Source organism: Hakea prostrata, chromosome 3 (assembly GCF_041222555.1).
Source record: "Hakea prostrata isolate BN-2017 chromosome 3, UWA_Hpros_2, whole genome shotgun sequence".
Taxonomy (NCBI): Eukaryota; Viridiplantae; Streptophyta; class Magnoliopsida; order Proteales; family Proteaceae; genus Hakea; species Hakea prostrata.
Window position 1 is genome coordinate 39,393,306 of NC_142602.1, and position 25,188 is coordinate 39,418,493.

Genomic DNA, 25,188 nt, shown 5'->3' on the forward strand with positions numbered 1-25,188 from the left:
TGATGGACTAAGCCTCGAACAACTCCTTGGAGTTCCAACATTTGTTGTTGGACTTCTCTTTGCATATTCTGCAAATCGGCCACTGTCGCTGGAAGTGGAGGTTGACTCGAACCGCCTTCTCCAAAAGGAGTTGGAATAGTTAACGGGGGATTCTCCGGAACTACTTCTTGACCTTCCTCTGGAATAGGAATTTGTCGATCTAGAGAAGGGAGAGTTTGTTCTTCAACACGTCCGTTTTCTGTCTCCCTTTCTCTCGCTCGAGTGAGAATTTGAGAACTTGTCACCTGAGGTGTGGTACGTCTTGTCATGACTTTCTGTGACGTTTCCCACAGACGGCGCCAAATTGTTGCGTCTAGAACTTCTTCGAGAGCCGGATATTGAGATGACCACCTTAAGAGCTCTCCAACCAAGTTGGAATAACTGGGATGCCTGTACACACAAAGAAAGCAAGAACGGTCCGGCCTAGTTTTGGCCGGGGAACCGCCTCCGACGCTCAAGTCAGCCTAGGCAACAATAATGGTTCTTGAGAGAGTTCTCAAGAACGTAATGAGTAAGTACTCAGATGAAAGTTTTCGTACCTTTCTCCATGTAGGAGGTGGGTTTTTATAGAGGTTACCTGGAGGCGGTGATTCCTTAAGTTCCGGATCGATAGTTGAGGAGTGAGTGGAGTAGTGGAATAACGGCTCCTTCTTTGTCGCACCTGATAATGCCGTTATGCTGACTCACCTCCCCAATTCTCGGAATAGATATGCTGAGTGTTTATGCGTAACTAACTCTTATTGACTTAGTCAAGAGAGTCCTTTGAGAAATGCTAGAGTTGGATATAGATATATATTTTTCCCAAGTGTGGCACTTCTCCAACGAAGAAATGAACCTGCCCAAGAGGGAGGTATCTCTCCCGAATGAGGCCCTCGGGACCTTCTTCAAGGATGAGGTGAGCCATCCCACATGGGAGGTGTCTCTCCCGAATGAGGCCCTCGGGACCTTCTTCAAGGAAGAAATTAGACAACCCAAAGGGGTGCATCTGTCCCGAGTGAGGCACTCGGGACCTTTTATGAGGGAAGAGATGCACCAGCCCGAGGGAGGTGTATCTCTCCCGAGGGGGAGGACTCGGGACCTTAGTTCCCCACAACACTATCATTTTTATTTTTTTTGGTAATCATACTATCATACTACTATATAAAATGAAAACTTGCAACACTTGTGGTATGTATTTTATTTGACTAAAATACCCCTGAATAGACATAGACATGTACGGATGTACCTGTTCAATTATGGTATATTTTTCCGATGGACCAAAATATTCCCCAAAAAAAAAAATTCTAGGTATCCAAACGCCGGCAACTTACCCCAGTCTCCCAAAGTCATGTCCCTCAAAAACCTGAACGATGCCCCCCATCAACCTTATCAACCAATGGAAAAATGTACCCCTTCAGCCAAGCATTATTTCCCTAAACCCTCTCAGTTAAAAAAACTCTTAACCCTCGCCCACGACTACACTACGCTCTCCCCCATCCACTCCCTCCTTGAAACCCGACAGCAAACACCACTATTATTGTCGTCAACTCTGCTAACCATGGGCAGATCGTCTTCAGTAACATTCCATCGCTTCTTCATTGTCTTTTAAATGGTGTCTGAAATCCAGTCCTGATGTCAGTGTCTCAGGAGACAGTGATCAACGATTAAGTAATGCAGCAAGCAATCTAACTCGTATGTAAGTAATGGCAAGAATTCTTCTCATATTTTCTGTTTCCGTAGTTGAATTTGACTGATGCAATAAGAATCATGGTTTTCCTTGTTATCTTTAGCCAGAAATTCTGTTTATTTTCTTCTCGGTTATCGGTTGTTCTTGTGGAGACAATTTATTGGCTTGTTACTATTAAAAAAACGACGCATTATCCCTGACTTTTATCTCGATCGCTATGTGAATCATTTTTGCAGAATGTTCCGATGCAATCTGCCTGAGAGATGAAGAGGATCTACACTTCTTCCAACTTCCACCCAATGAAGTAGGTCTCATTATATTTCCACAATTATATGTCAGTAAAGAAGATGAGAATATCCTCCTTGTCCTCATTAAAAGTAAGGAACAGCCGCCAGAAAAATGAAGATTTCTTCGGGGAAGTGCAAGTGAACCAAACTAGCAACTTCGTCAGTTTTCGTTCTACCTAGCAAACGAACCAAGACTGGTAATCCATGTTTTCAGATTTCCTCCTTGTCTGGCATTCCACCTTCTCTCTAAAAGAATGCTATGCGAAGTTCATCATGGTTGCTATTCTTGTTTCCCTCCCTTGCTCCAACCTTGCTCTTCATTTCTTTCAATAGTTTCAGTTCTAGTAACTGGGTAGCGACACGAAAGTTCCCACTTCATAATAGTTGCTGACGAGAAGATCAAGGTGTCTCCAAAGAGGCTAGTGAAGGGAATGACTTGGTGGATGAAATGCGATTGGTGGCAACAAAATTGCATACAAAGGAAGTCAACAAACAAGAAATCGGAGATCAGGCAGCGAAGAAATGAGAGCTGAAGAATGAAGGGTAACACAAATTTCTGGTGCACAGGAAACTCTTTGCTCGAGAGGATTGTTTAGAATGCAACATATCTGTCTAGATACTTTACTTCCCGAAAGAATTTTGTGTGGCCCATCTTTCAATATCTACTTTATTGTATTGGGTACTGATTTTGATTTCATTACAACTTAACGATTAGGCATTTCGTGAAGTGGTGTTAGGGAGCTTACTTTCTTGTTAAACCCTGTTAAACCCTTCAGTTGCATAAATATCTGATTTATCTTTTGGTACTCTATGTTGAAATTGAAATCAGAGGTATAATGTGTGTTGAGAATCCCAGCTATACATATAGATGATTTAACAGTCTTAAGCTCATAGCTTTGGGGCAATCTTACCCATATGATGTTAAATACGTTGCACCTTGTGCAGTCTTTATGGATGACCTCATCAATTCTCCTGAGGATGTGAAGTTGCTGGGAGAAGAGGAGATTTGGAGAACCTGACAAAGTATGACTTGGTTGTTTTGTTTCAAAAACATGGTTTTGAAAGAAATCACGAAGCCTCATGAGCTGTGCTTCTCCCATGTTTACTGTCAACTTGGATGGTGTTGATATATAGTTATTACAATAATTCACGGCATAAACTTCCGACAGAAGTTCACCAGCATATAGGAAGTCTAAAGAGTAAGTATTTCAGGAACACTTCGTCATTCATTTCATTCCTTACTGTGACAACTGTTAATTTCCAACTTTCTTAAGGCCTTGCAACTGAAGAGCCTTGTAGTTGGGGATACCTTTACTTGGCTATGAAGATGAGAATTAAAAGAGTTACCTAAGATTACAATCGAACTTAATATCTGTAGCTTTAATACTCTAAAGGTATATTGGTATCACCATTAATTTCAGTGTTCGCAGTATCCTTTATCTGAACCAAGGATAAATGATAAATTATCATGATTTCAGTTGTTAATGGTTCAAATGGTTTACATGCTCAACTGACTTATTTTGGTTTTAGGATCATCAGACAGATCATTAACTTAAGCTTTAATGGGTTAATTAATGGTTCAGTGGATTAAGTGGGTTCAACGATGAAATTCATTTAAAACATGATTTAGTAGGTTCAATGGTGTCTTTGGTTCAAATATGGTTTGGTATGGTCTAACAATGAATCAATGTTTGAGTTTAGAGGACCAACCCAAAGATGGGTTCATTTTCATCATCTAGCAAACAAGAAAGGCAAAAACAGTTTGGAGAAGAGAAGATGCAACAAAGCTGAATTTGAAGATTTGAGCCCTGCATGTATGATGTTCCCATGGATTCTTGAAGGAAATGCCTTTGTGTATAAGAAAATATTTTGAAGAATCTTAGGGTTTAAAAGCTATTCGAGCTACAATTAGAGGCAAGAACATTTGAATTTTGTATTTGATGGATTTATTAGTGCTCTAGATGGTTAATCATTGCTTACTTGATCCTGCATCAGCTATGCAGCATAAACTCCGCCAACATCTATTCTACATTGGTTCAAGTAAGAATGGCAATACCACATCACCTTTAGTGAGATAGAGATTTCATTCTTTACATGTCTTGCATGAGTAAGGTTGGCTTAATCTCTAAATTTGTTGTCCTTTAGACCCAACAAAATAGAACAAGATCACTAAATAGGCCTTGGCATGAGATTAAATGACCATTAGCTGTGAACATGTTCCTCCTTTCAAGTAATTTAGGTTAAGATATGGCGTCAATTACATACTGGTCTCAATACATTGGAATGAATATATTGTGTATTTTCCAAATGTTCGACTTGTCTCTCTTTCACATTCCGAATTATCCTATGTAATCCTTAAAAAAAAATAAAAAAAAAAAAAAAAATCCTATGTAATAATAACAAAAATGTAAAGTCCACGTGCAATGCACGTGAATTTGTGCTAGTATATTAGAAATGGAAAAATAAAAGGAAACTAACGGTGTTAATCGATAACTCAAAGGGGTCACACACTCACACTAACATTAGCGATAACTCAAGGGTGTGGTGCTAAAAATTTCCCCGAAAAATTTGTTATTCCTGTTTTTGGTCGGACGCAGTCGACTCGTTCCTTTATTACTAGTTTACTACAGTGGGATTATCCGCACGTTTAAACCCTTTCCCCACCATCACGTCAAAATCAGCGGGCAGCTTGGCGTGGGCAAGCGGACTCTAGAATTACGCGTTGTTCTTTATGTGAATAGCACTTCTCTGAATCTTTCTCATTAGTCCCGATGTTTGCAAAAGCTTCATCTGCCATGACTTATCTTCCCTGCACAAGGGTTTGTTTATTCTCTTTTACTGCTTCAAATTCTTCCTCGGTTTCCCTGTAATTTTATTTTGGCTCAGCTAGTTTTGTAATGTTATTTTATAATCTATTGTCCCATGTTACTGTCCTCTTTGCTTGTTTTTGGTTTGATTTTTCCTCTAAAGGTTCCTTTTCCTTGCACCCCGACTTTCATTGTAAACATTCAACGGATTTTAATACTCTTCTGTGGTTGATATTTTAGTTGTCTTTGTTCTCTGAATCTTTGGTTAGTCTGTTGATTACATTTCTGAGACTTCAGTGGGAAATATCTTCTGTTGTTTTTTAACCCTATTGCCGCTTCATCTTGTGTTGTTGTCACCATGTGGTTCTAAGAGCAATTTTCTTTTGAAAAAGAGTGAATTTGGATGATTTGCGAATGAACACTTTGAGAGAGGACAGTTTTTTCTTTTTTGTATAAATTGGGAGAAGAGAGTTTAGTTGTTATTTGTACTATTCCGTTCTAAAACTTGACACTGATGAAAAGAAATAATAGTCTGTAGAGATGTCAAGAAATCATAATATTTGGAAGTGAACAAATTGAAATTTTGTTACATTTTTACATCATGCGAAAGGCAAAACGGGATAAAGAGAAATTGAGATTTGGGAAAGGACAACCTTGGAATCAAAAGGTCTGAATATAAGTAGAATGGAGATTGAATGCAAGATGGGTGAGTTTAGTGGCTTTGGGATTGTTAATGAAGTGGTGAACAGCAAGGTTGTCAAAGCGACAAAGTGACCAAGCCGATGGAGGGCTTCCAAGGCGCCAACAAGACGATGACTAAGCGGTCAAAGCATTTTACTGTTAATTTTTAGGCGGTCCAGGTATTTTAATTTTTTTTTTAATATTTGATCCAAATATTAAAAGTTACATAAAATTCCTAGCATTTAAATATGAAACATTTTGCAAACATAATGAAAAGTTCATTTGTAGAATCAATATACAACATTGAAAAATGAATCCAGTCATCAACTTTAAACATAACCACATCAAAGTCACAAATCAAACTTCAACAGAAAAAAGGCACCTTCGGTTGCCGGAAAAGAAGAATGGTGCTGGAGATGAAGGAAACCTGCCGGCAATGAGGGAAAATGATGAAGAAATTCTATGGACTCCTTTGGTCAACTGTCATCTTCTTGAGGAAGAAAATGATATACGAAACAAGATTTTAAGGCTTCTTAGAAGTTATGTCGTTTTTTTCTTCCTCCATTTGTTCTCTTTTTAAATTGTGGTTCTATGTGGCAATTAGAAAGAATTGTAGTATACTTTTGACCATTTGAATCATACAGATTGGAATCAATTGGACTGAGAAATGTTAGCCTTTTGATTGGAATCTTTGTATAAAAAGTTCAAACAAAATAAGAACAATACCTAGGCGATGCCTAGGTTACCAAAGCGTTTCTTTATTGTGTTCTCTTAAAGAGACTACCGCCCAACACTATTAGTCACCCAGGCTTTGTAAAAGAGATGAAACCTATTTATTGTCGATCTAGTAGTGGCCAAGCCTAGGGAAGATGAAACTCCCAAAACTGAGTTGCATGAGAGGATAGGAGGTCAGCCCGGATGCTACGACTATGGCAAATATAAATAAGAGGGGGATCCCACAAAGTAACCACTTCAGATATTTGGGATTAGTTGTGAACAAGGAGGACAACATAGATGATGATGTTCTCCAAAGGCTTAAAATAAGGGGGATGAAGGGGAGAGGCAGAGTTGAAATATTGTGTGATCATTGAATACCTTTTAGAGCTTAAGGTAAAATTTTATAGGACTGTCATTGAGCTGCTATCTTGTACGGGGTGGAATTCTAGGCTGTGAAGAAGTGCCATACAAGTAAACTTGGGGTTGCAGAGATGAGGATGCTGAGATATATGTGGCAAAACTAGGAACGGTAAAGTGATGAATGATCATACTGGAGTTGGGGTTGGCAGTGGTTGTCATAGATGATAAACTTGGAGAGATTGGAGATGGTTCTGTCATATGCAACACAGGCCTTCAGGGGCCACAGTTTAGAGAAGTGTCATTATTCTGACAGAGGATACCAAATGAACCATGGACAGGCGTAAGTTAATTTTAGGAATAGTGGTTTAGACAGACATGCTTACTTGGGCCTGGTTTCTATGTATGACCCTAAATAGAGCTGACTGGAGATCAAAGATCCATGCAGGAGGTTGCTTTTAGTTGGACTAGGAGTTGTTATGCTGGCCTTTGTTTTAAACTGCACTCCGAGACCTATATCTTTCTGTTGGGCTGTATGCTTTCTGTTGGGCTGTATGAAACTAATAAGGAGTAATGCTGTAGAATATGCATTGATGTTGTATGCCCCCACCCCTTTTACATCTTTCTCATATGCTTATTTTTCTTTATTATTCTATTGTCTCTTCTAGGATCCATCTAGCTGACCTTATTTAATTGGGTTAAGGATATGGTGGTTAGAATTCTGTCACTATCTGGACATACTAGAATTTATAACACTATTTTGATGAATTAGTTGGTTCATATCATTTTATCTCATCATTCACGAATTTATTAGTTTCTTTGTTTTGATTAAGATCTATTTTAGCAACCGTATTTATAATTCTTTGAATGAAGCTCCTTGGTAAGAGAAAAACTGGCAGAGACTTGTCAAAGTTTTTTTATTTATTTAAATTGATTATTATTTTGGCTTCCCTTTTTCTGGTCCATAAGTTTCCCCTACTTCTTGACAACCACAATTGCCATTTAGATGTCCCTGACTGGAACACTTTTTTTCTTCTTTCCGGGTGAATGTCCCTGACTGTACTTGTTTGATCTTCCTATGCCACCTTAACTTATTCTTGCTGTATTCAGCTGGAACTATTTTGTTATCCAGAATATCCTTGTTTTTTTTTTACTTTGGCTGGGAGAGAGGGGGGAGAGGTGGGTGGATGGTTACTCCATAGTATGCTTAGATCCAAAAGTTCTTCTTTGAACTTCTTATTTACAGGTGGGGACAAAACCTAGTTTATGGCCATGTTTGGGACAATGGTGCTATAGAAAATCAGTATCATTTGGATGGACCTTTTTATCGAGACGATTGAAGACTCTGCGTGGAGGCAACCGTGCACTTGGGATGGCTCAATTTCTATGTAGCATGGTAAATAAGGCTTCCACGTTGCAAATTGAACTGGTGAGAATTCATCTTTATTTTCTGTTACTTCAGTTTGTGATTATGTAGGCATTATAAATCTCATCTGCTTGATCATTATAACGGCTGCAATTATCACTCTTCTTTTTCCTGTCTATGACATGCTTCCTTTTTTGGCTTTCTTCTTACAACATGAATCTCAAGATTCAAACTATATAAAGAGTTTGCATGGTCACTGTTATTCATTAACTGTGTAACTCACCCTAGTGGAACCCAGGTTAGAGCTAAGGATAAGGGCTCTCCATCTCCCTGTTTTAGAGAAAATACTTTGGATATGCTTAATTGATTGGTTAAAAGATTGAATTATAGTGACCCATTTAACCATAGAGTTGTCAGTCTAGTGAATGCATCTTTCTTCCCAAATGATGCCAGCTAAAAGGTTGATCTGTCGTTTTCGGATTGGTATGGGCCACGTGGATGGCCTTCAATCCAATCACAAATTAAAACTCAAGCACATGGTCTGGCGTGTATCGGACCTTTTCATTTAGTTTCAGCAGAAGTTAAAATCTTTAATGAAGTTGACCTGTCAAAGTGTTTTTAAGGATGTGCACAATTTGTCTACTACATTTTAGCACTGCAACTAAAAGTGCTCACCTACTGATTCCTGTCTAGGGCGTTTACTGTGACAATGCCTCTCCCCTTACAAAAACAAGTCCATATTTACCCATAAGGAGCGATTTGGTGAAGGTTGAATGTTCTAAAAGGAGAAGGAGAAGGGAAAAAAAAGGGTGTGTGTTGAGATTATGCTGATAAAATTTGGAAGTACATGCTTTAGCATTTAATGTGCCCGAGAGGATGGGAATGATGACCAGAGTCTTCAATAATGAAAGCAATCAACATTGTGGTTGGCTCTCAATTGACGATAGCTGGAGAGAAGCATGTGAATTAAAAATAAGGAGAACTTGTGTACTGACGTTGGTGTTTAAATGAAAACAGGGTAAAAAATAATAATCTATTTTTACAGGCAAACACCCGTAAAATGTACCTATTGGAAAATTAAATTTCAAATCAAACAGAAAAAAGTGATGGACAAAAGCTAGAGAAACCTCAAATAATGATTTACGTGCTAATGATGATTGATGAGTAATGCTTGAATGTTGCATCTATAAAATCTTCTCTTTATGTTACATGGACTTACTTGCTGGATGTAGGACCTATAGTTTCTACAAGGGCATTTTCTTCAGAAAATGGGTTAAAATACAACTGGCCTTAGTTAAGAGTGAGCTTGCTATTTTGGTGGTTGACAGTGTAAAAAATATAGAGTTTAATGCGAGTATTTTGATGGCCTCTGAAGTTACGAGTTGATAGGGAATTCTTAGGGAATTGTTCTGGTGAATGTTTAAGGTAGTTTGGTGGTGGAAAAGAAATTATTTCAGGGTTTAAAGAATGAACTATAACAAAACTAGAAAAGAGAAGAAAAGAACACTTATCAAGGCCAAAATCTTTGCAATGCAATGATTCCTGCAGTGGGGATGATACACAGGCTGGGATTATGTATTCTTTTACTTTGTTTAGGATACACAGGAAGAGCTTTCGCAAGTTTTAAGGACCCAAAGAATAGTTTGTTTCTTTGTTTAGCCTTTTATTTCTTACTTATGTGTTTGTAACCAGCGTATTGGACAGCTTGAAAAGATGAATTTAGTTGGTTCTGTTTGAGAACCCATGTGGCTGTGTGTCTGCAACTCTGTTCCCCCTGAGTTTTAGCAAGTTTTAAGGAGACTAAGAATATATTTTTCTTTGTTTAATAAGCCTTTTATTCTTACTTATGTGTTTGTAACCAGCGTATTGGACAGCTTGAAACGATGAATTGAGTTGGTTCTGTTTGAGAACCCATGTGGCTGTGTGTCTGCAACTCTGTTCCCTCCCTCCCCCCCCCCAAAAAAAAAAAAAAAACACAAAAACCAAAAACCAAAAAACAAAAAACAAAAAAACAAGAAAACAACAAAGCTTTTCTGCAATTCTTTCTTCTCGTAATTGGCCCTCCATATGAATAAATTTCTGTATACTAAATGAAATATTATTCGGGAATAGTTCAAGAAAGTGATCTGTATATTTTGCTTTCAGCTGTGACTTTGGTTTTATCATAGATGTAGTTATTAGTTATTACTATGATTCTAATTATTTTTCAGTTATCATCTTCAGGTACCATGCCTCAAGGACAACTATGCGTATCTTTTGCATGATGTCGGTACAGGTACAGTTGGTGTTGTGGATCCTTCGGAAGCTGTACCTGTGATAGATGCACTTAATAGGACAAATCGAAATCTAACCTACATACTCAACACGCATCACCATCATGATCACACGGGTGGAAATACAGAGTTGAAAGCAAGGTATGGTGCCAAGGTATGATAGTTCTTTTTGCTACAAATGTATTTGATATCCATAGTCATATCCATAGTCAAAATATACTATCTCACTGAGGATATATAAGGGCATACCTAGTGATGAGGCTCCTGCCGCTGTGGGGTCTTTGAAGGGTCATAGTATCCACAACCATAACCCTACTTTCAGAGAGACTGTTTTCAGACTTGAACCTGTTAACTGTGCTTGGGTAGTATTAACTCTTTCAAAATCGTATGGGATTTTGATTACCCTCTGCGCATAATATGCAGGTAATTGGCTCAGCCACTGACTACGACAGAATTCCGGGCATTGATATAGCTCTAAATGATGGGGATACATGGATGTTTGCAGGTCATGAGGTGCTTGTGATGGAAACCCCTGGTCATACACGAGGTTATATACTGACACTAGCTTTACACTTCAAGAAAGTTTTATACTGACTTAATTCATGCGAACATGATTTCTATTCTGCTGCTCTGTATAAGGAATTCTTTGAACACTCATCTAGGGTACTAAAATCTTTTCATACCTTTCTTAGAGGATCAAAACCTACCATTTAATTAGTGCAACCTCAAACATTGCCCAGACCAAGATTCATCTGGCCTTAGGATTGAGGGCCAGTAGACTGGATTCTACAGAACCAGATTAAATTGGGTACTTAACTACTTATGAGTAAGGTTAGTCAAAATCAAAATCGAAGTTTTGGTCTTAGGGTTTCTGTAAATAAATGGTTATGGGCAGGTTAGGGCTTTTGATTCTAGCAGTGATGCTTAAGGAATAAGGATTTAAAGTTTTCTTGTGCTATAGGATGGCTAAGATGTCTATCACTTGGGGTGGTGACCTTTATAATCTTGCTGGGTTGCTACAGGTATGGTTTTGAGATGGGGTCTTGGGTGGTTCAGATCAATCTAAGATTTATGGGGTACTTCTAGGATGAGGCAAGACAAGGTCGTTTAATTTTTAAAACAATTATTATAGGTAGACATTAGTTTCATTAAAAAAATTGGGTTTTAGGCTTTTAGAGAAGGCGTTTAGGGTTTATCAAGAAACATGCTTAACTTGGATTGAGTCTAGTACCGGGTATAGGCTGGATGTGTTTTAAATTTGGAGGGTTCTAATCTTTTATGTTAGTCAGAACTGAACTGGTGCAACCATTCAAACATAAAATTAACCAAGTAAATAAACCTAAAATCATATTCATCCTCGATACCGCATATTAACTACAAAGTAAACCCATGGAATCATAGGCCCAATACAACTATAATCCTATTAGAGTCTAAGTTGAGTCTCCCAAAGAGTTAGATTCTTTCTTTCTTGATGTAAGCTTAGTGAACCTTTTCATTATAAAAATAAAGAATTGGAAACTCTTGTGGGAAAATAGGCCGTCGCCTTCTTGGGAGGGCCACGGCGGATTTCATAGTTTCTTGTATTCAAGTGCAGGAAGCATCTTCAAGAATCAACAACCTTCATCTCCAGCAGTGCACCAAGTAAGTACTAGCACCCATAGCCCCTTCCCCACCTCCAGCCCCCATCGCTGACCTCCCCTTCCGTTTCTTTCTCTTGTGCTGGCTAGGTAACCCCACCCCCTTCATTTGCAAGCCCTTTATTCCCCTCCCCCACCCCTGCCAGTCCCCGGGACCCCTTCCCTCCCCCTGCGACACACCCCAGCCCCTCCCCCCCTCTTCTACCTTGTGGTCTCCTTTTCTCTCTTGGTCCCCCCTCTTTCTGTTCTGACTTGCAGCAAAACAGAAACAAAAAGGAAAAAAAGAAAAGATTAAAGAGAAAAGAAAGAAGAAATGAAAGAAAAGAAAGAGAAAAGAAGATTTGAGAGATTGCCCAAGATCTTGCCAAGAACCACTGTTTTCCTCAAAGGATCAAGCCATGGTCTAGGAAAGAACCCTCCTTTCCCTGATCCTCCCATAACAAAGATAAAATTTTCTCCAGCCCATCCAAACTTTGTTAACGTAAGTTTTCCCCATTTTTCTTCACCAAGACCATCCCATCTTGGTAAACAAAACCCTAAACTCCTAGGATTACTTAATTGATAATTGGTTCTATTTATGAAAGATCCTTAAAGCTGGCCTAGAACCTGGGTTACATCACCTTTACAACTCTACAACTAAATATCCACTAAAACGGAATCTTCTAAAAACAACATGCAAAATAAATAAATAATTATCCAGAAGGAATCTTACTTAAAATTGATTCCAATTGGGATTCCTACTTTGACCAACACTTCAGACACTGATTCAATTGCAAAACAAAACGTATATATGGACTAAAAAATATCAGGAAAATTATGGAGCCGCTCTTGGATGCAGAGGAGGTGGGAAAAACCAAACTACCCCTGTATGGGTTGGCTAGCCCTTTGGTGCACCATTGGGTTTGATTCTTAGGCCAATTGTTGCTGGTTCTTAGTGGGGTTGTGATCGTATCGCTAACCAATCAAAAATAAAATCCTATATTAATCTAGCTAGCAGAAAGTACGGTGTCGAACTATAGGGAACTAAAAGGCTAAGTTACTAAGATTGAATTCAACAAAACCTAATTTAAATTAAATCTATTAATCAATGCAAAAACTTAAACTATGAATACGTGAAGATCTTTGGGATTTCGAATCCCTAATGCTTTTCATTAACCGATATAACTCTACGCTTCAAAACAAAGGATGGTCTTTCCTAAATATGCCCTATCTTCGCAAGACTATAGTCCTTCGTTGAAGCTTGGCACGCTTTGTTTGCTTAGCTATAGAACATCTTTGGCTAGACTCAAACACAATTAACTAGAAGATATAGAACAATCAAATTAATGAAATAAGCAATGGCTCATCTACATCCCAAAGAAAAGGAACTAGCTACTCATTATAACAAATATCATCAAACAAATAAAGATGAAATTTAGAGAGAGAGAGAGAGAGAGATGTGGTCTTCTTCTTGAGCAATGAGAGAGATGAGAGCCAAGATCCGTGTTCGCCGTCTTCCTCTTCTCCGTGGCTGGCTTCTCTTTCTATCTATCCCGCACACAATGAATTCATCCTTTTTACCCATCCATTCGACCTTTATTCGTTCGAATTCTGGGAAAACTCAAAACTAGAAAGTTGTAGATATTTTCGTTATCTTTCCATAGCATCTTGAATCACTGCAATCCGAGTTCATACGAGAGAAATTTGCCCAAAATACTCAAGGTGGGTCTGTTTACCCGATTTTCAGATCTTATTATCAATTTTGTTCCTTGGACCTCCACCTGTTTCCAATTTGGCTAAGATTCATGCTCTTCTTGCATTAGTTAAGTTGGATCTCAACATTCATGATTTCTTGGGCAGCAAGATTGAATCCCATGATTTTATTTTTATTAAAATCCTCTAATATATTTGCCAATTTTGCTCCACATTATCTGTAATAACCAAAATCACCTTATTCCTGAAAAAGACAAAAAAAAAAAAGGAAAAAAAAAAACTCAATTAACTCTCTTTTAATTAACTAAGTATGGGAAATTAAATCAAATAAATAATGATAAATGCATGCTTATCAATTACCCCCACACTTAAGTGTTTGCTAGTCCTTGAGCAAAATGAAACAATAAAAGCCATACTGAGAATAAATAAATAAAAAACCTAACTCACTTTTGTAGAAATCACGGTTGCACTTAGCATGTGTGACAAGCCTTTAAACCCCTAGGTTACCCTAGTGGAGGAGTTGTGTCTCGTGAGTATTTGCAGAGAATATACACACAAAATTCTTAAGTGCTTTTCTAATCATTTTGGCAATAGTAAGAGTAAAAAGATAGATTCTAATACAAAGACACTCCATTAAAGATTGAAGGGAATATAGGCACCCCCACACTTAAGCTCTTTACACCCTCTTTTGAATCTAACTCTAGGCAAACAATTCAATTGAGAAGTCTCCTCTTATCTTCTGCCCACCAGTTTACCCTCAGATAAGACTAATCGAGGTACCAAATAATACCAATAACTAAGATCTAAGCAATATTGACCTTCTTAGACATTTCACCTTTATAAGCACATTAATTCATTTATATCTTTAATGCTCACAGTTCTAGTTCGTGCAATGTCTTGCCTCTTAAGCTTTCTAGATGGCCTATGTAACAAGTGTTGGGTCAGCTGCTTTAAAGCCAGATGGCCTTAAGGGACTAGGTGTAAAATACCCCTTGAACTTAGTTACTCAAGCTAACTAGGCTACAGGCCAAGATTGAACCAAAGACACGCAAGGCACGCTGTTGGTGACATCGAGATCCAGTTACTAAGGAGGTTTAAACTTTAAACTTCAACAAATTTTTTTTTTCACATTATACTTCAATTCAATTCACATTTAAATAGTTTTAAATCGGTCTCAACTTGTCACCATAAGCATAAGGCAATACAAGACAACTAGATGGTCAAACCTTTCGGACTACCTGGAGTTCCTATTTTCCGATTCAACCTCAGTCTCAAAATGTAAAACCCATTACTATTCTCTTAATAGGGTTCTCATCACATCAGATGGAATTTCTAAAACCTTTAAACTCTCATTTCGCATCCAAGCAAGGAATTAAACATTTATCTTACCAAAGCCAGGAAAAATTGGGCACTTTTTATCTCTGTGACAATGCTCTACCAATTATCAACGAGTCTTACTCAAGTTGACACCCCCCCCCCACACTTCAATTATGTAATGACCTCAATGCATGTAGAATATAAAAAAAAAAAACATGATAGAAGCAAATAGAGGAAAAAGTGTACCCGATGTTTGAAATCGTGATAAAGCACGCAATAGTAAAACCTAACAACAAACAAAGAAAAGAAAAGAAAAAGAACAAAAAATAACATCTAAACAAATGGGTTGCCTCCCATAAAGCGCTAAGTTTAAAGTCTTCAGCCAGACTCAGTGAGAAACTCATGAAGAGTCTTGAGGCAAGTCTTCTAGGTCCAACTCCTCAATAAGTTGGCCATTAGCAAGGCCGGCAATATAGGGCTTTAGTCGTTGGCCATAAACCCTAAAGGATTGCCCATTTAGTGGGTTATGGATCTCTATCGCACCATGGGGAAATACTTTAACAACCACATGAGGACTATCCCATCGAGATCGAAGCTTACCAGGAAATAAATGCAATTTAGAATTAAACAACCACACTCGCTGATCAGGTGCAAAAGACCTCCGAGTAATATGTTTATCATGAAAAGCTTTGGCTCGGTCCTTATAAATGCGCATATTATCATAAGCATCATTACGCTATTCTTCTAATTCAGAAAATTGAAGGCGGCAAGCAGAACTAGTGTCAAACATATCAAAATTAAATGTCTTAATCGCCCAAAATGTCTTATGCTCTAACTTAACAGGAAGATGACAAGCTTTATTGAAGACTAAACGGTATGGTGGCATACCAATAGGAGTTTTATAAGCAGTCCGATAAGCCCATAATGCATCCTCTAATCTAACAGACCAATCATTGCGGTCGGGTTTAACGGTATTTTCTAAGATGCGCTTGATCTCATGATTAGAAACCTCCACTTGACCAGATGTCTTAGGATGGTAGGGAGTGGCAACCTTATGGGTAATGGAGTATTTCTTCAACAAAGATCCAACTTGCCAATGATGGAAGTGACAACCGCCGTCACTAATAATAGCTTTAGGGAAGCCAAATCGGCTAAAAATATGGCTCTGGATGAAGGACATCACTACCTTATGATCATTGATCCTATTAGCTTTAGCTTCTACCATTTAGAGACATAGTCAATTGCTACAAGTATGTATTCATTACCAAATGATTTAGGAAAAGGTCCCATAAAATCAATACCCCATACATTAAAAACTTCAACAACAATAATAGCGCTAAGGGGCATCATGTCTCTGCGGAATATATTGCCAACTTGTTGGCATCTAAGACATGCTCTACAAAAAGAATGGGCATCTTTTAACAATGTAGGCCAAAAAAAACCACTCTGCAACACCTTTGTTGCGGTCTTATTACCACTTAAGTGTCCCCCACAGGCGAGAATACGACAAAAGGATAAAATACTCTGAATCTCACTCTCAGGGACACAACGACGAATGACATGGTCAATAATGAAAGAGCTCAGGATCTTCCCAGTAATAGTACTTAAGTGAGGAGAAGAAGCGGTTTTTTAGTAGCCTTATCCCAATCAGAAGGAATCCTCCCTGTAACAAAATAATTTACAATATGAGCATGCCAAGGGGTAGACGTAGAGGATATAGCTAATAATTGCTCATCAGGAAATGTCTCACTAATCAACTTAAAGGGGATAGAATCAAGAGGAATCCGAGATAAGTGATTTGCTACAACATTCTCTGAGCCTTTCTTATCTCTAATCTGTAGGTCAAACTCTTGAAGGAGTAGAATACAGTGGATGAGCCTAGGCTTGGCATCAGGCTTAGAGAGAAGGTGCCGGCTGTATGATCTGAATAGATAATCACCTTCGAGCCCAAAAGATATGAAAGAAACTTATCAAGGGCAAAAACCACTGCTAGTAATTCCTTCTTAGTAGTTGTATAATGCATCTGAGCATCAGAGAGGGTCTTGCTAGCATAGTAAAGAATGACTGGCTTCCCATCTACCTTTTGACCCAGAATTGCACCAAGAGCAAATTAGATGCATCACACATAATCTTGAAAGGGAGATACTAATTAGGTGATTTCAAGATAGGTGCTTTAGACAATAAATCTCGAAGGGTATGGAAAGCATGAGGCGTTTCTCATCAAAGATAAAAGGGGCATCCTTTGCAAGTAAATTGCATAAGGGTCTAGAAATCAAGCTGAAGTTCTTAATGAAAGGCCTATAGAATCTAGCATGGCCTAAGAATGATCGGACTTGCTTAACAAAAGTGGGAGGGGGTAGTTTGGCAATAACCTCAACCTTGGCCGGATCAACCTCAATTCCACGTGTAGACACTATGTGACCAAGGACAATTCCTTCTTGAACCATAAAATGGCTCTTATCCCAACTTAAAACAAGGTGGAGAGAATACTTCGTTAAGGACATCTTCATTTATTGTTACTTTGATCTCTTCCCTATAATCTGTTGTTGCATAATTTTCACCTGTCATATGACCCTGGACCTATCTTTGGTAGGAAACTCTCGATCGGTGGATAGGGTTCACCTTCAGGTGGTAGGATTTCGGCTTTGGTGATTGCTGTGGAGCTTTCATTGTTTTCCTAATCAGATCCTTCAGATTCTATAACCATCAAATGCAGATTGTGAATCCTTTTGAGTTGCTTTGATGGCTTGTCTCTTTTTGATTTCCCCTTTTGGAACTAAGTCCAAAAATTCTTTCTTTTTTTTTTGTTCTTTTTTTTTTTGTTTTAGATTGAGGAGTCTCTGATTGAGTAGCTAGTGCCAACATCACACTAGATTGAGGAGTCTCTTGGGAAGGTTACTAAAGGTTGTGGCTTTAGTTTTCAAGGCGTCGCTTAAGCAACGTTTGAGTGTTGGGGTGGTCTCAGCCATGGCAAAGCGACCATTGCTTTTTTTGAAACCAATAAAGCGGTTGCTTTGTCCCCCAAGGCGTCTAGACGGGGGACATGGACGCCTTGGCGACTGCTTTATTGGTTTCTATATTTTTAGATTTTTTTTTATATAAAAAAGATACCAAATCAATGGTATGGAATATAATTGCATTTGATTCTAATCTAAAAGTTTTTATTGATTAGTTTTACACATTGATTATAGGACTATGATACATGGAATCAAATCAAAGTAAAATAGGGTGAAAAAATAAGCCCAAAAGTTTAAACACTTCCTGACAATTTCACGAAATAGAACCCTATCTTAAATCACTCTTGCTCTCTCACAAAAGTCTTAGACCTCACAGAACTCCTTTGGTTGTTAAACTTTAAAGTTTGATCTGTAACTTTGATGTGGTTATGTTTGAAGTTAATGACTATGATCATTTATCGATGTCACATACTGATTATATGAATGGACTTTTCATTTAGTTTGCAAAATGCCTATACTTAAAGGCTAGGAATTTTATGTTACTTTTGATATTTGGATCAAATATCAAAAAATTAACCCTAGAATGCCTTGACTGCCTGAAAATGAACAGCAAAACGCTTTGATTGCTTAGTTGTCGCTTTATTGGCTCTTTGTTGCCTTGGAAGCCCTCCATTGCCTTGGTTCTCCCTGGATTGAATTGTGGACCTTTCTTTTCCTGGCCTCCACTTGGAGATTATAGGGAAGGAATACAATTTTCTTCCCATTGGAGTCAAACTTACAAATACTGTCCCTCCCGTAAATAGTTACATCATTATCAAACAACCAGGGTCTACCTAGAATTAAATCAGTCAGTTTCATGGGACCACATCGCACCAAATCTCCTCTGATTAGGAATGAAGACTAACAGGTACAAGTCATCTAAATTTACCTTTTAAATTCATTGTTGTGAAATCCCACTTGATATGGGTTGGGATGTTCTTCTACTGGATTTAGGATAGAGAGCTCAGATACTCCATTAGAGCTACACCCTCTATCAATAATAGCACTGGCTACTGAACTTACCTGCCCTTAATCGAGTGTGGAACAGATTGCTTCACCTCCAATCTTCGTCATCATTGTCATTTACAAGAATCCTGGAAGGGATGTTCATGGAAGAAGCATATTCAAAATAGCCTTCCATTTGGGAACCTGTTCTTAAATCTTAACTCATCCATAGCTCTGGCAACTGCTGATTCACTTAGCTTTGATACCAAATTGATGTGACCCAAATTCTAGGGTTATGGAACTTGATTAATTTACCCTAAAACTAGGGTTACTTCAGGATCCCTTCTTGTGAACCAGCCATAAAAAATCTAACCTGGGGAAGCTTGGTTCGAATGTGGTAAATAATAATTGTGGCTTAGGATTGTGTGGGATGGTGTTGGATACTTTGGGGTCTTTTCAGTCAAGAGATGGGATAGATTTTGGAAGGGATTGAACTGGGGAAAGTTAGGGTTTTAATCAAATGGAATGGATGGGAAAATTAGGGTTTTAACAAGCCTAAGATGGGATGGTTTTGATGATGAAATTTGGAGAAATTAGCTTAGCAAAGATTTGGATGGTTTGGAGAAAATTGTATCTTGGTTATGGATGGGTTAGGGTTCTAAGAAATTAAACCCAAGAGGGAGTGGGGTTGTTGTAGGGAAGATTTAGGTTTAACAAAAGACTAGATGGGTTGGGTAAAGTGGGTTCTAGGGTCTTAAGACAAGGGTGGGAGGGTTGTAGGGTCGTGTGGCAAGGGTTGAAGAGTTCTTGATTGAATCTTGATCTTTCTTCCTTTTCTTTTCTTTTTTTTCTGTTCTTTCTTTTCCTTTCTTTCCTTCCTTCCTTTCTTTCTTTCTTGGATTCTTAAACTGCTGCAGGTTCAAGAAAGGGAAAAAGAACAAGGAACGAGAAGGGGGATGGGTCGGGAAGGGTTACATATGAGAAAGAAGAGGTTGGAAGGATGGGGGCTTGTTGCCACAAGATTCAGAAGAAGGGAGCGTGGTTTGCGATGGGGTAGGTGATGGGCCCTGGGATAAGTGGGAGAGTGAGGGGAGAGTTGGCATAACTAACTAAAAGGGGGGGGGGGGGGTTATAAACAGGGGGAAGTATGTGAAGAAGGATAGGGGTTATTCTATGTAAGGTTTGGGCAGCCATTGGCTGAGGGCAGCATTTTGTGAATGCTGTAGGGGGTAACTGGCACCATAAAAACCAGTGTCATCTTTCTCATTTTCTTGCTTTAAGTCTTACCTAATTAATATTAGCCTTATCTGGGTTCCCATCAGTAGGGAAGGGGGCTGGTGTTGCATGCACTTGTTGGGGGGAGGCTGTTAGCTTAAGATTGTGTTGAAGAAGGCTTCTTGGCTGTTGCAACTGGAATTGCAGGAAAAAACTCTTAAACCCTTAACCCATTTCGTGTGCTTTTCTTATTAATTCTCAAGCTGAGTTGTTTACAAGGAGGTTGGGGCTTTATATCATAGTTGTCAAGGCGTCCCTTAAGCGTCCCTTAAGCGTCCGGGCAGTCTCAGCCATGGCAAAGTGACCATTGCTTTAAACCAATAAAGCAGTTGCTTTGTCGCTAAGGCAAGCGCTTTATTGGTTTCTATTTTTGAAAATCTTTTTACAAAAAGGATACCAAATCAATGGTATAGAATATACATTTGATTCTAATCTAAAGGTTTCTATTGGTTAGTTTTACACACTGATATACAACTATGATACATGGAATCAAATCAAAGTAAACCCTCTTCCTTCCGAATTTACAAAACAGAACCCTAACCTAAATTACTCTCACTCTCTCGCAAAAGTCTTCTTCCTCACGGAACTCCTTTGGTTGTTACACTTTGAAGTTTTATTTGTGATTTTGATGTGGTTATGTTTAAAGTTAATGACTATGTTCATTTTTCAATGTTATATACTGATTATATGAATGAACTTTCATTAAGTTTGCAAAATGTTTCATACTTAAATGCTAGGAATTTTATGACTTCTGATATCTGGATCAAACATCAAATATCAAAAAATTAACACTAGAATGCCTTGATTGCCTAAAACTTAATGGCAAAACGCTTTGACCGCTTAGTCGTTGCATTATTGGTGCTTTGTTGCCTTGGCACCGTGGAAGCTCTCCATCGCCTTGGGTGCTTTGTCACTTGGACAACCTTGCTTTATATAGATTTATAGATAGAAAATAGACTTGGACTTGACAAGGAAACTAACTTGTACTCAACTAGGGAGTTCCCATTACTACTCAACAACTAAATATCCACTAAAAAGGAATCTTTAAAATACAACTTGCAAGCTTAATAACTCATAATCTAGAAAGATTCTTACTTTGAAATTGTTTCCAAGTGGGACTCCTATTTTGAACAGGACTTTAAACACCAAGTGAATTGCAAAACAAATAGTAGATATGGACTCATAAAAATATTAGGAAAATTACTAGGCCCCTTCTTGGTGCAAAGGAGGTGGGGGAAGACAAAAATACCCGGCCAAGGGTTTGGCCAGCCCCTTGGTGCATCATTGGGCTTGATTCTTCGGCCAATTGTTGCTGGTTCTCTTTTTTTTTTTTTTGGGGGGGGGTGTTTGTGGGGCTGGGCCTGCTTACATCAGCAGGTCTAGTTCTTGGGAAAGTTGATGGGGTTTAATAGGGACCATAGTTGTCAAGGCATCGCCAAGGCGCTGTTCTGGCATCGAGGCTGATCTATAGGGGCTTTGGCAGCACCCATTTAATTGGTATTGGACCAAAATTGAGCATTTACTTATGCTAAATACTACATAAGAAACTGTTTTATATTTTATGTTTCATTTATTTGAAATATTATTCGTTGACAAGAAAATATCTGCTATTGAGATCCAATAAATTCAATTTAAATTAAATCCCAAAAAGATTAAAAGGTCGACCCACAAAGTATGATATTTATGTCATAAAAAAAGAAAAGGAGGGGGGGGGGGGGGGGAGATGCTCACTTAACTCACCATATTAACCTTGACTCTGCCTTACTGGCAGCAGCTGGTGCAGCAGATCCAGACTGGAACCTTGTGGAGAAGATGAGTCTTCAACTACTATTGAAGGGGAGCTTTAGTGGAACCTCCGAGGTTTTTTCCCAACGAGTCAACTGGTCCAACCATACCCAACAGTAACTTGGGCTTTAAACACCAAGGAGCCAACCACCTTAGACTTGTAAGCAAAGGGACCTCTCACAGGAGAGAAGGCAATAACAGCAGCAATTGCAAGCAAAAATTGTTTAAACAGTTCTGATCTATTCTTCCACTCTGACGGGGTATTAAAAGGAGACCAAATTGTAATAAAGCAGAACAAGATTCCCGGCCTTTTTTCATTCTCCTGTTTTTGGGGGGGTGGGGGGTTGGGCTGTAACTTAAACTGAACCAGCTGAATCTAACTTAGTTTGGACAAGTTGCATACTAGAGTTCGTAATTACCATTACTTAAACTGAACCAGCTAAATCTAACCATTTGAAGTTTGAAACTCGAAAATACAAAGCAAGCTAATTAAAAAGGTCTAAGCTCGTACTTAGCCTAGATACGCATATTGTAGGCCCATAAAAGAAGCCTATCACAAAGTGAACCAATGGGATCAAAGGCCCATTACATACATAATAGAAGCCAAGGCTAGTTTCTAGTAAAAGAAGCCATTTTGTGGATATATGATTGTGTATCAACAATCGGTGAGATGATGCATGAGAAAAGTGCAACATATAAATCCAGTTTGATGAACTAGAGAGGCCTAACACCATAAATTAAACCTAACCCACTAACCCTCATTGGTGAATCTCTAAATCTGGTACGTTGTTCAAACTTGCGATAGGGTTCACTTATGTTTCCCAACCTATATTATATTTACAGGCATTAAATTGAGTGTACATAAGATCTGTGCCCAAACCCATGTCAAATTGGGCAACTCTGGGCAGAGAAGATGTGATGCTTGTTTAACCAACTGGTAGGACCTGAGCATGCTTGGGAATGAGGGTTTTAGATGGAAGTTTTGATGGTTGAGACATCCCAAGCACAAATAAAGGTAAATCTGAATACATCTATATCCAAAGTTTAAAGTATCCCATGAATGATAAGATACTAGCAGATATGTACCATATTAGATACCACTGATATGATACATATTGAAATGTCTGTCTATTGAATTGCACTAATATACATTGGCCATTACGATATGGTGCTCGATACAAGACAATACATCTCTTAAAATCACCTGATTGATATGATACTCGATATTGATACTTTAAACCTTGCCTAGATCCAATAGGTTAATTGAGGAAACATGAAGTTTGTCAGACCTACTCCGCACCTTGCTCCATACTATCAGCCTAGAGGTGCCAATGACGGTTTTAGGGTAGCCGACCCTTTCGTCCGTAACTGAAATCTTTTCTTTCTTTTTCTTAGGTCTATCTATTAGTTAAGTGGGAAGGTTACCCTTTCACGAAAGATGATTTTAATTTGCAGCGCAACATTTGCATCAATTGCAGGATTACCACCTGGTTGTGAAACCAAAGGAATCTAGGATTTTTGGCAGAACTGGTTTGATTTCCCTGAAATAATAAATAAATCAGATACAGAATCAGCAAGTGCTAAGTGCCAACATGTGGGGCAGCCAGGTGCATGCAGGGTCCATCTTTCTTCAGAGCCGAATTCCCAATTAAGCACTGTGAATAGTGATTTCTAATTCAGCTCATATGTTGGAATGTAGACAGATGAACAGTTGAAATGACATACCAGAGGCACAAGTCACATAAAACTCATAAATTTCAGCATGTACTCCTACTGTATGGACTTCTCTCCATCCTGTGATTTCTATCTGGTGACCTTCACTGGTGGGAGTATTCCATCTGGGGGGGGGGGGTCTCCTTCCCAATGACGTGAAGAGTATGTCTCAATTTTATTTGAAAGCTGAGGTTTCTGTTGGTTTTCTAGGAGGTTCCACATATGTAGACATGCATATTAGGAACACTAATTATATTTAAGAACCACTTGTAGGAGCTTACCTAGGGCTTGGTGTCCGAGATTGATGGACTTTGTGAATGCGAAACCTAATATTTTGTACATACAATACATCGTTAGGTTGGCTTTCGTAGCCTGTCAGATTCCCTTGACTACTGCTTCATGTGAAAATTTGAATTCCGACACTACTGGAGTAACGGGTCTACCAGATCTTGTACTGTCATGGACCTCAGTGACGAAGCTTTTACAGGTGCTGAACCATCCAGAGGTGGTTCAAAGTTGGCTGTTACAATCTGACCTAAGAGGTCACCCATATCTTTAGTCATAATGTTAAATTGCAATTTTACATGTGAGAGTAATGGCAATCCCCTAAGCTCCTGTTCTTCTGTATGTGGTGATATGGTAATCCCTGCAATTTGTCTATCAATGCTGCCCATCTGGCCCCGTTGTTCATGACAACTACAATAAAATTTTCCCCTATTCTTGTGTTTCTATACAAATTTTAGTTTCAAATTTCTTCATATGAGGTTCTCAAACCACTGGATATCAGGGAGACTTTCCTGTTTACTGTTGGTGCAGTTACAAATTTTCTTCTGTTCTAGTGTTTATCTTCTTTCCAATTATGGATGTAACTGTTTTCTTGCTCATGGAGTATTGAGACTGCCAATTATACAACTCTTGGCATTAGCAAGATGTATAAATGTTGTAGCATTTAATGGGCCTTGGTGCAATGGTAGGGGTGTCCCATTGTTTGAATCTAGAAATGGCCTCTTTGTAAAAGCAGCAGTAAGACTGCATATGTTATGACCCTCCTCAGATTCTCTGGTAGGGCTCATTCACTGGTTAAAGCCTTTCTATAGAATGTTGTAATATTCAATGATATTTTGCACCCTGTATTCATTTGCAAAATCAGCTCGAGCAAACGATATTTTGGTCTGTTATTGGTTTGTTGTATTAGTTGGGCATGTCTTGGGCAATGATTAAGTTGTGCTACTGCAACCTTTTGGTAGGGGTTCAAGCCTTGGAAGCAGCCTTTATTGCAAAGCAGGGTGTAGAACTGCATACATTTGTCCCTCCTATGCCCTGCAGCAGCAGGAGCCTTGTGCATTGGGACATTCTTTTCTTCTCGTTTCTTTGTTGCTTTGTTGCTTTTTGGTTTTGCAAAATTCTTTTGACTTTTGGTTTCCTGAAGTAGCCTACTCCAGTCTCTCCTTGACTTTCTAAAGTCTGGATACGGTAACTTCTAATAAAAATTCTCTGTTTGTTTCAAATTCAAGCAGGACACATTTCCTATTACTTCCCAGGATCTGGGTCAATATTCACAGGAGATACTTTGTTCAGCTTATCTTGTGGGAAGCTTTTTGAAGGGACACCTGAGCAGGTCCTATTTCCTCCTCT

At 38.6% G+C, this 25,188-nt stretch overlaps 1 protein-coding gene across 3 annotated transcripts in view; it reads left to right on the forward strand.

Annotated features, from left to right (window-relative positions):
* Nucleotides 1-4,521: 4,521 nt before the first annotated feature.
* The window catches only part of LOC149022210 (hydroxyacylglutathione hydrolase 2, mitochondrial-like), a 30,481-nt gene continuing 9,814 nt past the window's right edge, over nucleotides 4,522-25,188 (forward strand). Inside the window, exons 1-5 of one of the 3 annotated variants that reach the window (XM_089150380.1) lie at nucleotides 4,522-4,811; nucleotides 7,801-7,983; nucleotides 10,144-10,347; nucleotides 10,617-10,740; nucleotides 25,068-25,171. In XM_089150380.1, coding sequence (XP_089006506.1) covers nucleotides 4,764-4,811; nucleotides 7,801-7,983; nucleotides 10,144-10,347; nucleotides 10,617-10,740; nucleotides 25,068-25,171 — 663 coding nt within the window. In that variant the 5' untranslated portion in view covers nucleotides 4,522-4,763. The remainder of the gene's footprint in view (nucleotides 4,812-7,800; nucleotides 7,984-10,143; nucleotides 10,348-10,616; nucleotides 10,741-25,067; nucleotides 25,172-25,188) is intronic. The other 2 variants (XM_089150378.1, XM_089150379.1) reach the window with 2 other exon arrangements.